Here is an 11,109-nt window from a genome sequence, read left to right on the forward strand (position 1 = left end):
CATGATTAAGTGATCTTAAATATATATAGCTACTATATATTCTTATAATATCTATAACTGAGATATCTAAACTCAGTTATGATCAGAGTGGCACATAATGTGTCGCCTATAGTAGAGAAGTACCACGTATAAACTCTCGCGCTTAACTGGGTGCAAAAGATATACCCACACTAAAACAGGTTTGATATCTGAGCTACATTAACCTAAGAACTTAGACTCTACTTCGTTGTATCTAGGGATGAATCTGCTTTTGCACACTCACCTTTTTTAATATGAAAAATGTGGTTTGTAGCTTGGGTGGGAGGTATCTAACGGCTCTGAAAGTACAGGTATCGAGTCTATTGTTGGTACAATTCTAGACAATGATAAGGCAAATCTCTAGGAAAGGCTAGATTATTATCCTTTGAAATGCATTCTCTTAACTCGATCTTTTGAAAGTCAATATTTGCTTTCCCTAAGTCTAACTTAACTTGTCACCCCGGTGAGATTTAGGATAGTTCGAAAGAACAGCTTAGTAATTTAGTAAGTCTGATAAAGATAAACCGGATAATGTTACCTTTATAGTCTATATTCGAGTTCATACGTATATCTAGTTCATATGAATTTAATAGGAAGGCACCCAACAAATTCTACGTCTATTAAAGTCTCAGTATATGATAGAGATGTTACTACCGAGCTAAGAGCTACCGAGCTTGCCAAACCACTCTGATTCTTCATTTATACTGCACGAAATAAGTTGATTTGGTGCACTAGAAATGTTTCTGCCAGTATTGCTCACTTCATCAATTATCTGAGTGATGTCTTTTGTATTTTACTATTATACCTTCGTATGGTTATAAGTTGAACCCTTCATGCCTAGTCTATATCCCACCAGCTAGGTACTTTAACCCATAAAAGATGCCATCATAGCCAGTACAGCGTGCAGATTTTTTTTCCTTCCCGAAATGACTTTAGTGTTGATCTATGGAGTAATTTGTTTTCTAAGTGCTGCTCTAGAATACTTAGCACCTCCGAAACTACCTTTAAGGATTAACTATTATTTAAAGAAGTACCGGAAGCTAATGTCCACTTCTTGTTAGCTTTGAGGCGAAACATACAGATTCCGTTGAGGGCACGACAGATGAGGCGCTGGTAAACTTTTTACCCTCACGATGTAGTTGATCAGCCAGCCGCAATGTCGGCATAGAAGAGATCTAGGAAGATGAGTAAAAAGCCGCAGAAAATAAGACAAACTACATGCACGAAAGAGAGGCATATGATATTGTGATGGGGCTATTACCACAGATGACAGTCCTAGGCGGCCTACTCGAAGCAAATGCCAAATTCTGGATGTGTAACCTTTTCACATCAACGAGAATATCAAAATGGGTCGATAAATACACTGAGCGATATGAAACAGCAAAGGAGTCTGAAACAGAAAACATAGCTCATATGCCTGTGGTGCGATTTTTTTGATGGTCGTGGCTCATCTATCAATACGTCATATATTATGCATCGTGCCATATCCCCTTTTTCAATATCCGGAGTAATAGATGAGAGATACAAAGCGTTAGAAATAGGTGTCAAGGCCTGGAAATTTTATCGATAATATCGGCCGTACCATGGGGCATGCTGAGGAAAGGGCTATGGCTTCCGGTGCATCGTTCGACACGCACTTCAATACCAACAGCCTTAATCTTATCAATCATCATTTGTTGCACCTCAGGTAATATACCCTTGTCATTCTCGCAAATAATGTAGGTTACTGGAAGTTCTCTAAATGCTTCATTGCCCACAGGAGTAGCATGCGCCGAATGTGGGTGGACGACCATCTGTTTCACCCAGTATTCTGCTTCTTCGTCGGGGAGATCATTGAAGAACATGGGAATTGGGCTGGTAGCCGATATGAGTTTTGTTTGTTCCTAAGTAAGGGGTTTATGAGATATCAACATGGAAATTGCTTGCTCCGAAAAACATAGTAGAAATAGTAGAAAAAAAGCAAAAAAAAAAAGGAAAACTGAGTGTGTCTTTGACTTACATTGATTTCGACAGTTGGTAACGATTGGCCCTCAAAGATGCCTACCAAACTCTGGCCTTTATGGGGTACAAAGCTGGTCAAATATATCAAATTCCTGATTCCGCCAACAGTACCTCGTTTAAACCGGTCGTTGATGCCAAATCCGCAAAGTGCATCCGTGCCAACTATACCTCCGTATGAATGCATGATGACGTCGACTAGCCTACCGGCATCCGTGAGCTCAGCAGCGATTTTACGGATGAAGCGAACATCGTCCTCGAGTGACTTTGTGGGCGGGATCTGACCACCACAGCTTGGTAGACGTGGGCAATAAGTTTCGTAACCACGCGATTGTAAGACTTGAATGAAAGTCTGGTAGTATGCCGGATGTTGCCATGCACCGTGAATGATAAGGAGAACGGGCTTATGCTTCCCCCAACTGTTATTTGTCCGCTTAATTATTGCACCGGGGGTATTTGTCACTATGGAAATAGATTTGGGTTGAAAGCTGCATCCCAGCCATTTGGCGACTGTTTTACCTAGGTATTCTAGATAAGAGAGCATTGTCATTGGTATGTCCGACGAAAGGGTGTGACTATTATGGTAGATGGCTGTATAGACAAGAGGTCGGTGAGAGTGTGTAAGTTTCAATAGATTCTGGCTTCCAGAAGATAGAAAAGGAAGAAATCAAGAAACCAAGCAGCCAGGGGGATCCGACCCATGTTCTACCGAAGGCAGGGGTTCTCAATTCAAAGCCAAGGAGAGCGGAAAAGGGAAGGCCACGGGCTAAACATCTTAGAATATATGTATTCATGGCAGGGAAAAATAGTTTCCAGGTATCCAATCTGGATTAAATGGCCGCAGCCACATAGCAAGGATCACCAGTCGAGCCCATCAAGAGTACTTCGTAAGGTCAGGTATATTATCGACAAATGGTATAGTGCCCGGATACTCCGTGCGACGTATATCGTACTCTGTGGGAAGAGCAGAAATTGGTGAGAGCATTGATTGGGCAGGGGAAGGCTCCATGTCCTCTGTATAGAGCAGTTCAAAATGCAACAACAGGCCGGGGCCCCATTATTGGTCGCACATCCGTACAGATGCGACGCGGAAGATATTATGCGTCATTTAAGCTTGGAAGGTTTGTTTGCGAGTCTGCCCTTGCATCCGCCAGATATTACAGGACTAGTACATCAGCATCTATGCATGTACTGTATCTCGCAGACCCCACACTGATGTTGATGGAATGATGGAAGTGGGCGTGAACGGAAGAATTTGGTCTCACATGCAATTGGTGTATAAATTTTTAGTTCGCTTGGACATGACTGTTCGCGGAACAGGGGCTATCTGGGCCGTCTGGGCTGGGTTGGGGGCACTTTGCGGCGCGGCGCATGGCATTTTCTTAGCTTAGTGTGCTGGTGTCGGTCGAGTGTGGTCCAGGCTACCCAGAGTAGAATAGGTACTTTTTTCGAGAGCAGATCCTCCACGGGCTCCCATGGAGGAGCAACAGCCGAATTAGATGCAGGGTTCTTCGGATAGATAGCTTGGAAGTGAGCTGTTCTTGCGCTAATTCATGGGTGTTCCACAACCCCTGAATAAGTTCTTTGCTGGAAACCAAGACATATGAAGAGAAGAAACGAAAGATATCTTCAAAATACAGTCTACCGTCTCCAACTCCTAAGATATATGGTTCTTATGGCCAAGAAAAAAGAAAGGTAAAAGGAACAAAAATGGAATGGAAGACGATAAGAAAATACATAGGCTAAAACTGTCCTTGTACGTGACAGTCCAGCTACAGGGACCAGACACAAACTATTCCATGGCATGTTTCCCAGTCAACAAGCCATCGGATGTGAGTTTTCCTCTCTTTCTCATGGCCTCTACAGCCCAGGACCCAATTTGAAACAACCAGCCACCCGTGACAAGTACGCCAGATACAACGTTGACTAGCCTGACCAGCAAGGCCAGCAGACTGTCCCGCTCTTGGCTAACAATCAGTAGAATAGGTTCAATGTTATATTTAAAGAAAATTCCAGGAATAGATTCAATGCGAGGTTGTACGGGCTGGGAGTATGAAGTAACTGCGTACTGATTGGTAGAAACTGTCGTCTTGGAGTCCTTTGCCGTTATACTGCTCGGGTCTGGGAGAGAGCGGTGGTTGGGGTCGATGTGGCCGGATTTTGTATAGATTGTGGGGACAACTGAAAGGTGATATTGGTATTTGTAGAAATTGACAGAGGTTGTAGAGACTGTCTTGTCAAGAGGGTTGAGAAGTCGAGCATAGTGGGGCCCAAACGAGAGTTCAGTAATAAGGTGAGTGAAATTCAAGCCTGGGAACAAATTAGTTAGCTAGATAGCGGAGAATTTTGGTATTATTGGAAATATGAATTATAGGGAGGAATAAGATTGACATACTATGAGGGTTAGTAGGCTGTCCCCATTCGAGATATCCAAATCCTCGAGCGGTGATATGTAAATTTCCCTGGACCTTATTGCCCTCTAGACTCCCAAACACTCTGCATGAATCCACAGCATCGGATTTCTTTAGTTTTGGTGCTTTAGGAAACTTCTTCTTCCGGCCTCTCCTTACTTCGCCTAGGACGTGTTCAACGTGAAGGTCTTCTTCTTGCTCCTCTAATCTGAAGGGATCTTCTTTGCTAAGAGTTTGGTATTCGGGACTCCCTCCGCCTCGTTGTCGGTTGAATTCCCTGTTCCAAGCGGCCCAACTAGTAGGTTGCTGCGTCAACAATTCTCCAGCCAAAATATGGTCACCAACGGCATCTTGAACGTTTATCCGGACATCGTCGCAAGGCATGGCGACAACGACATCAAGGTTGAGTTGCATCTCCTGCGACACTCCTCTTTCGACGCTGAAGTGATGGTTTTCATGCCCTCGATACCAGGTTACGAGCTCGGAGCAGGAGAGTATAGCGCAGAGAATAGCAATAAAGACCGTCCATAGTCCGCCACTACGGCTGGTGGAGGTATACGAAGGCTTTGTCTTTGCTGCAATAGTACTTTAGTGAGATGTGAGGGTGCGGATGGGAAGACGTAGCCCAGTTATAACTTACGAAAGGCATCGAATGTCTTCAGTTTGGCGGCAATACCATCCGGCTCACCGAAGCTGGCCTCATCAAGGCCACCGTGTGCGAACCCGTTCATCGGATCGCGGCCAATGAGAGTGCATATATATATATATATCGTCCAACGCAGGCATCAATTCCTCTGGACAAAGTAAGTAAGGATAATGAGGGTAAACTACTTAAGCAGGGCCTAGTCCGCTGCCATCGTCGCCGTCCTCTAAGAATCTGCAATGTCTTGATATCTCCAAGCTTCAACCGCGAAGTTCAAACTTCTTTTCGTGCTAGCATATCTTGCTTACTCAGCGGAGAAAAGGCCAGGTATCCAGATGGACCTGGAGCTAGTCCATTTTAAGTTAGTCTTCCCGTTTTTTCTTACACGCTAGATTAACCATATTTGAACAGTTTATATCACGTGATATCTCTCAATTTCATGACTTGGAAATAAAGGATTGAGTATCTAGTGTAATGGATACGAAGATAACAATTTCAAAGTAGTTAGTGTTTATTAAAGATTGTATACTAATAAATAGGGAAGTAAAAAAGTTCACTTTTTTGAACCGATAACAATGCTAATATGCTGTGGTCTATTCAGCACCATGGAAGCAGAAGCAGAGAACCAATGCAAATAACAGGTGGCCACATATCTTTTATCCAAAAGCCTTAACAAGAACAACAAAAGGCAAGGGCCATGAAATGCGAGAATTTAAGTAGGCATTATTAAAAACAGAATAAAAGAAAGAGAGTTTATAACACATCGACGTGGCTAAAACAGATGCAAGCATGCAATGCCAGTATGTGGAAATAAAAACAAGAATCAAAACAATGGTTAAAGGACAAGAGGGAAAAAAACATAATGCTAACAAGAATATAGGGTATGTGGCTATAAAGATATGGCTCAAGGAGAAAAATGACAATAAAGTGGTAAGTAAACATGAAATAACATAAACATTACTCGACACATAGATCCTTTTGTCGTAGTTAAGTCAAAGCAAAGAATCTTGTTTGGCCCCACCTTTTCCGGTCTTCGTTACGGAGTTCTGTGAAGGTAAGAAAACCAGTTACCTTGACAGCCGCAACATCATATATCATTCCTATACCTATGTCCTCTGCACCATTACATCACGTTAGATATCCAATAGTACCACCGTGAGAAATTAAAAAAAAAAAAAAAATTAAATAAATAAAAGAAAAAGGCTGCAGCAAATAATGTTGCCCAGCTGAGAAAGGGAGGAGCGCTGTTTGCATCAGCTTACCAAGCTGGTTGTTGCTGCCGCAGCTGCAAGGTCTGGCTTTCCACTGGTATTCCTTGGCGCCACACGAGGTAACGCGGAATTCCCCGACGGAGGGATATTTGACGCGCGCTTGGGGGTCATCCCCGGATTGGTTGTCATTGTTGTGGAGGTATGGTGGAAGGTAGAGTGGCGTTTGGATAGACCATGCTTGACGGGAGAATTGGTCGACGAATCCCGAAGACGAATTCCATCACTATTGGAAGTTGTAGATGAAGGAGGGTTTGGAAGTGGGCGGCCGTTTAAGGTAGCACTTGTTGATGCAAATCTCTTGACAGGAGACTGGGAATGAGAGTGATGCAGAGATCCCGTATGAGAGCGTGTAGAGCGTTGGGGAGCTTTGACGCCAGTGATAAATTCATGTTGCATAGCGTCACGCGGCGTCATTCTGCGCGTAGGATCCCATCTTAAACAGCGAGTAATGAAATCTAGGAAAACAGAGTTATCACATTTGAGCGCTTGGCGAAGATCAGTTGAGCTCGGTTTCCGCCGGCGTCCCTTGGATGAGACAGTGAGACGAGGTTTTCCAGAAGAATCAAAGAAGAGTTTCTTCCTAGTGCTTTTCTCGATAAGGTGCTTCTCGGGAGGTCCAAATATTTCCATTATACAGGCCAGTTGTTCTTGTTCATTTTCCCCAGGAAAAAGTGGGTATCCAGTGTATAGCTCCGCAAGGATACATCCGAGAGACCACATATCAATCGGCATTCCATATGACATGCCAAGAATAACTTCTGGAGAGCGGTAGAAACGACTTTGAATGTAAGTATATACCTTCTCGTTCTCAAAGCAGCTTGATCCGAAGTCGATGACCTTAATATCTCCACGGAGAGGATGTACGAGAAGAACGTTTTCTGGTTTCATGTCACAATGCACAACTTTGTGGTTTTGGAGGAGAACCAACGACATTAACATCTGTTTAGTAAAGCGACGGATAATCTTAAGGGAGAACCCTCGGAAATCGTGGGCTTTGATGAACTCATAAAGATTGATACCTAACAACTCTGTAGATATGCAAAGGTGACCGCGGAAATAAAAGCTTTGAGTGAAGTTGACAACGCTATGGCGGTTTTGTGGATCCTAAAATAAATGAGAAGAGCCCATTGACTTGTACTAGGGAGGAAACATACCCATTCTTTCAGCTTTTGAAGAATATTCACCTCAACCAACGCTTGTTGGTGGAAACGCTTTTTATTACGGATAATCTTGACGGCAACAAGTGTACCCGTCTTATGATCCACGCAGCGTACGACTTGGCCAAAACTACCCTTTCCAAGGACGTCCACAACTTCGTACCGGTAAGCAATATGATCGCCAATAACAATGTTATAGTCACCGCGTTCATCATCATAGCCAAAATTAGCAGTCTGAGCATTAAGATCACCAACATGCTTCTTCGCCTTGTGCGTTCCGCAGAAGTAGATATCCTTGTAGTCAATGATTTCTCCACGTTCAAATATATTGAGACTCGCAATTTTTAGAGCCTGAGCAGGAGATGCCCGTTCCTTAGGACCGGCCCTTCGGCGGAGTTCGTCAAGTTCTCTAGCTGCTGATTCGAAGTCCTTGCGCTTGCTTCCAAGTTTTCGCATCTCCTCTTCAGCTATAAGGTCATCGCGATCAAGCTCCCCTTCCTCGGATCGAGACTTCGGTGCGGATGGGGGAGCAGGTCGTGGACCTCCAAGTAGTCTCTGTACAGGGTTTAAAATAGAGGAAGATGTTCTAACCGGCGGCGTCTCATCTGCTAGTTCCATAGATGGCTGAGTTGCCACTGTTGGCCCTGGCTCACCAGTTAAACTCTTGTTCCTTCTCGAGGAAATGCTAGCAACCACGTTGGAGATAGATTGTTTGCGTTTTGCAGGCGCGAAGTTGTTATTTGATGCCGGGCTTGTTCGCGATATATTATTGGCTGATGCTGAAGCTGGAAGTTTAGGAGGAGGCATGTTTTCAAATTTGGGAATGTCGCATAATCCCACATCATTGCTTCCGGCGTGTCTAGCTTGATCAAGACTTACCTTCCTTGGCGGAGAAGGTGGTACAACGGTCGGACTCGGATTGGGATCCATAGTATCGGGCTCATACTTGAAGCTAAAGGCATCTGAAGTGGAAATGGTTGAAATTTGGGTTTGCGGCCGCGGACCAGTTAGTTTGTTGGTGGAGGGTTTCGAGACCACTTTGTCACGAATAAAATTCATTTCCTCAGCTCCTCGAGGCAAGGATGAAGAGATATAAGGCGATATAGTTCTATTTGAAGACAAGCCCATAAAGTCTAGAGCACTTGAGCTGTTTTGGGAACGACAGCCGGTGTGAGAAGGCAGTGTAATTTGTGAGCTGTTACTTCTAGATGTATGTATAGGTATTGGCGTAGGCTCTTGAAGGCCCTGGGAAGGGAAATTGGTCTTAGAGGCGGTCATAGGAGTACTTGGTGTTTTTGTCACTGTTTGTCGAGGAGGTGGTGTGCTGGAAGGATTAGGAAGAGACTCCTTTGGCTCCTTGTCTCGTAGAGCATTGATTTTACTCGCCACAGGACCACTCAACGGCATCAAGTTAAGCGGTGGCAGTTTAAGAGGCTGGAGACTTCTCTTCCCATGGTTACCAGCAACTCGCGGTTTAACCTCAGAACTGAAGGCGCGGCTGTCATGGTGCATCATGGAGACTCCCAGAGTTTGATTAGATGGCGTAGAGGGTGCTTCAGCTTCTGCAGGAGGTGGGTCTTTCAAGGCCTGCCTTCGCGCTTCAAGCTCGAATGGCATACTTGCCTGTCTAGGAATAAATGTTGGGGGCATGGAAGCTTCGCCTTTTGGTGACTCGTATGCTTTGGGGATAGCGGGAACCGGCGGTACTTCCTCCTCCTCCTGGCTTGAATGTTCCGTTCGCGGCTTAGGAGTTGGGAGTCTAGAGGATGATACTGTCTGCGAAAACCTTCCTTGCAGTGAGCCACTAGAGTTGCGAGCAGAGTTATATGTTGTATTCGATGAAAGTGATATCCCTGAGCTGTAAGATTTACGGTGCGGGTCCGGTGTAGTGCGGGCAGATGAAGGGGTCACGCTCTTTCGAGGTATCATAGATGGTGATGGTGCTGAGGAGCGCGGGCGAGGGGAGTTTAGCTCTAGTTGGGTAGGCGATCGTTGCGGTATTGGCGGCGGGTTAGGGACAAGGGACATTCGTTTCATCCTTCTGGCATCTGTAGGCGAAATAGTCCTTGCGCCTAAGCCAGTCGGATGGTGAGGCATGATTGAGGATCGTTTCGACGATAGAGCGGTGTTCGAGCCTCCAGTTCCTTTTCCAGGGGTCTGAATGGCAGTGTTTGACGAAGATCGAGAATGATCGGAGCTACCAGAGGGAGTTATTTGGGTATCCCTGCTCCCGCGACCAACAGCTTGCAATGACTTTGCTTTCTGGCTTCTGGTTGTGTTCAGGAACGATGGGCCGGGAGACTGTTCCGTAGGTTGATGGCTTGCACGGTTAACATTAGTGTTGACCCGTACCTCCCCAGTTGCGTTTCTTTTTGCAAGACTCTGACGCCTTCGTGGGAGGCCATCATCGCCATTTGTTTGAGATGCAACCAAGGCACCGGGGCCTATAGATTTCCGGGGAGGCCTAGAAACAGCAACAGAAGATGTTGGAGGTGCAGCATGGCTTTGTCGTCTCGTACGTGTAGTTGCAGGGGTAGGCGGTGGCCCCATTAAATTAGGAGTCCCTCCTACACCAACTCCTTCAACATCAGACTTTTGGGCGGCGTTGCTTTGTCTTCTGGCAAGCGTACTCGGCCTAGAAGGCTTGGAGGCTGTAGTAGATGGGGTAGTTGACCAGCGTGTTGCTGATTTCGATGGAGATGGTGTGGATCCAAAGTCGGGTATCAGTTGCCCTGGCATGGGAAAATGACTTAGACTCGGCTCTCTGGAGGAGATTCTGTTATGGAATTCATCGAAATTGATAGCAGGAAGAAATTCACTGCTCTCTGGAGGCGTATGATTGCCGGTCTTTGACAAAATTAGCATTTATATACATTGAGGATGAGTGGCAGCGAAAGACGAACCGTGTTTAGGAATGAAGTTTCAGGTTGGGTCTGTGAGCCCGAATGGGAGTGAATCGTTGTGCTGTATGAAGAAAGAATAAATATATTAGATATCTCGATCCTTATCGCTCATTATCAGCCAAAGGTAAGGATATTCACCGTCGTGATGACACAGATCCACCGATTGTTGGACTTCGATCCCGAATCGACTTCCTCCGCTTCGAAGTCGAGCCCTCGATCTGTTGCCCAACGGTATCATGAGAAGACAGGGAAGGTAATGGTGCCTGGTTGGTAACCGGAACAATTGGTGAGTTTCTTTGCAGAGGTTTGCGGTTCGTTTGAGCTGTTAGGATAATGATGTTAAGAAACGCCTTCACGAAGAAAATAGTCGAACGAGCCAAGGTTGGGAAGGCTGAGGGAACCTCCTACCATAAAATCGAGTCTCATTAGGCCGAGATGGCTCAGAGGGTTTCGACTGCTGCTGCGTCACGGCTGGCAATCTCTGGGAGGTCATGTCCGCAGGCATAATGTCGAGGGATGACCGCAACGTTCAACTGGCACGTCAGGATTGTTGTTCTTGCGCGGTGGCATACAACGTTTATAACGCAGGTGACCTGACACCTGATGCTGTTTAACCCGTACGCCCCAGGAATGACAACAGGCGAATATTCCAGTCAAGAACCGCGAAGAAATGGGCGATAACAGAAGCGACTTGCTCGTTCCCGATAC

The 11,109-nt window shown here is 45.4% G+C and overlaps 3 protein-coding genes across 3 annotated transcripts; all 3 read right to left on the bottom strand.

Annotated features, from left to right (window-relative positions):
• Window positions 1-1,562: 1,562 nt before the first annotated feature.
• On the bottom strand, window positions 1,563-2,566 carry MCYG_00162 (conserved hypothetical protein; the record flags this gene model as incomplete). The annotated part of the gene is made up of 3 exons (XM_002850012.1): window positions 1,563-1,901; window positions 2,018-2,478; window positions 2,536-2,566. 3 exons carry the CDS (start codon window positions 2,564-2,566, stop codon window positions 1,563-1,565), a joined length of 831 nt encoding a protein of 276 aa, XP_002850058.1.
• Window positions 2,567-3,808: 1,242 nt separating this feature from the next.
• MCYG_00163 (ER-derived vesicles protein ERV41) lies at window positions 3,809-5,234 on the bottom strand (the record flags this gene model as incomplete). Its single annotated transcript, XM_002850013.1, has 3 exons — window positions 3,809-4,326; window positions 4,412-5,002; window positions 5,068-5,234. 3 exons carry the CDS (start codon window positions 5,156-5,158, stop codon window positions 3,809-3,811), a joined length of 1,200 nt encoding a protein of 399 aa, XP_002850059.1.
• An 828-nt stretch (window positions 5,235-6,062) lies between these two features.
• MCYG_00164 (dyrk) lies at window positions 6,063-10,906 on the bottom strand (the record flags this gene model as incomplete). Its single annotated transcript, XM_002850014.1, has 6 exons — window positions 6,063-6,116; window positions 6,333-7,445; window positions 7,496-10,345; window positions 10,402-10,462; window positions 10,540-10,723; window positions 10,810-10,906. 6 exons carry the CDS (start codon window positions 10,904-10,906, stop codon window positions 6,063-6,065), a joined length of 4,359 nt encoding a protein of 1,452 aa, XP_002850060.1.
• Window positions 10,907-11,109: the final 203 nt, after the last annotated feature.

This window comes from Microsporum canis, genomic scaffold (genome assembly GCF_000151145.1).
Source record: "Microsporum canis CBS 113480 supercont1.1 genomic scaffold, whole genome shotgun sequence".
Taxonomy (NCBI): domain Eukaryota; kingdom Fungi; phylum Ascomycota; class Eurotiomycetes; order Onygenales; family Arthrodermataceae; genus Microsporum; species Microsporum canis.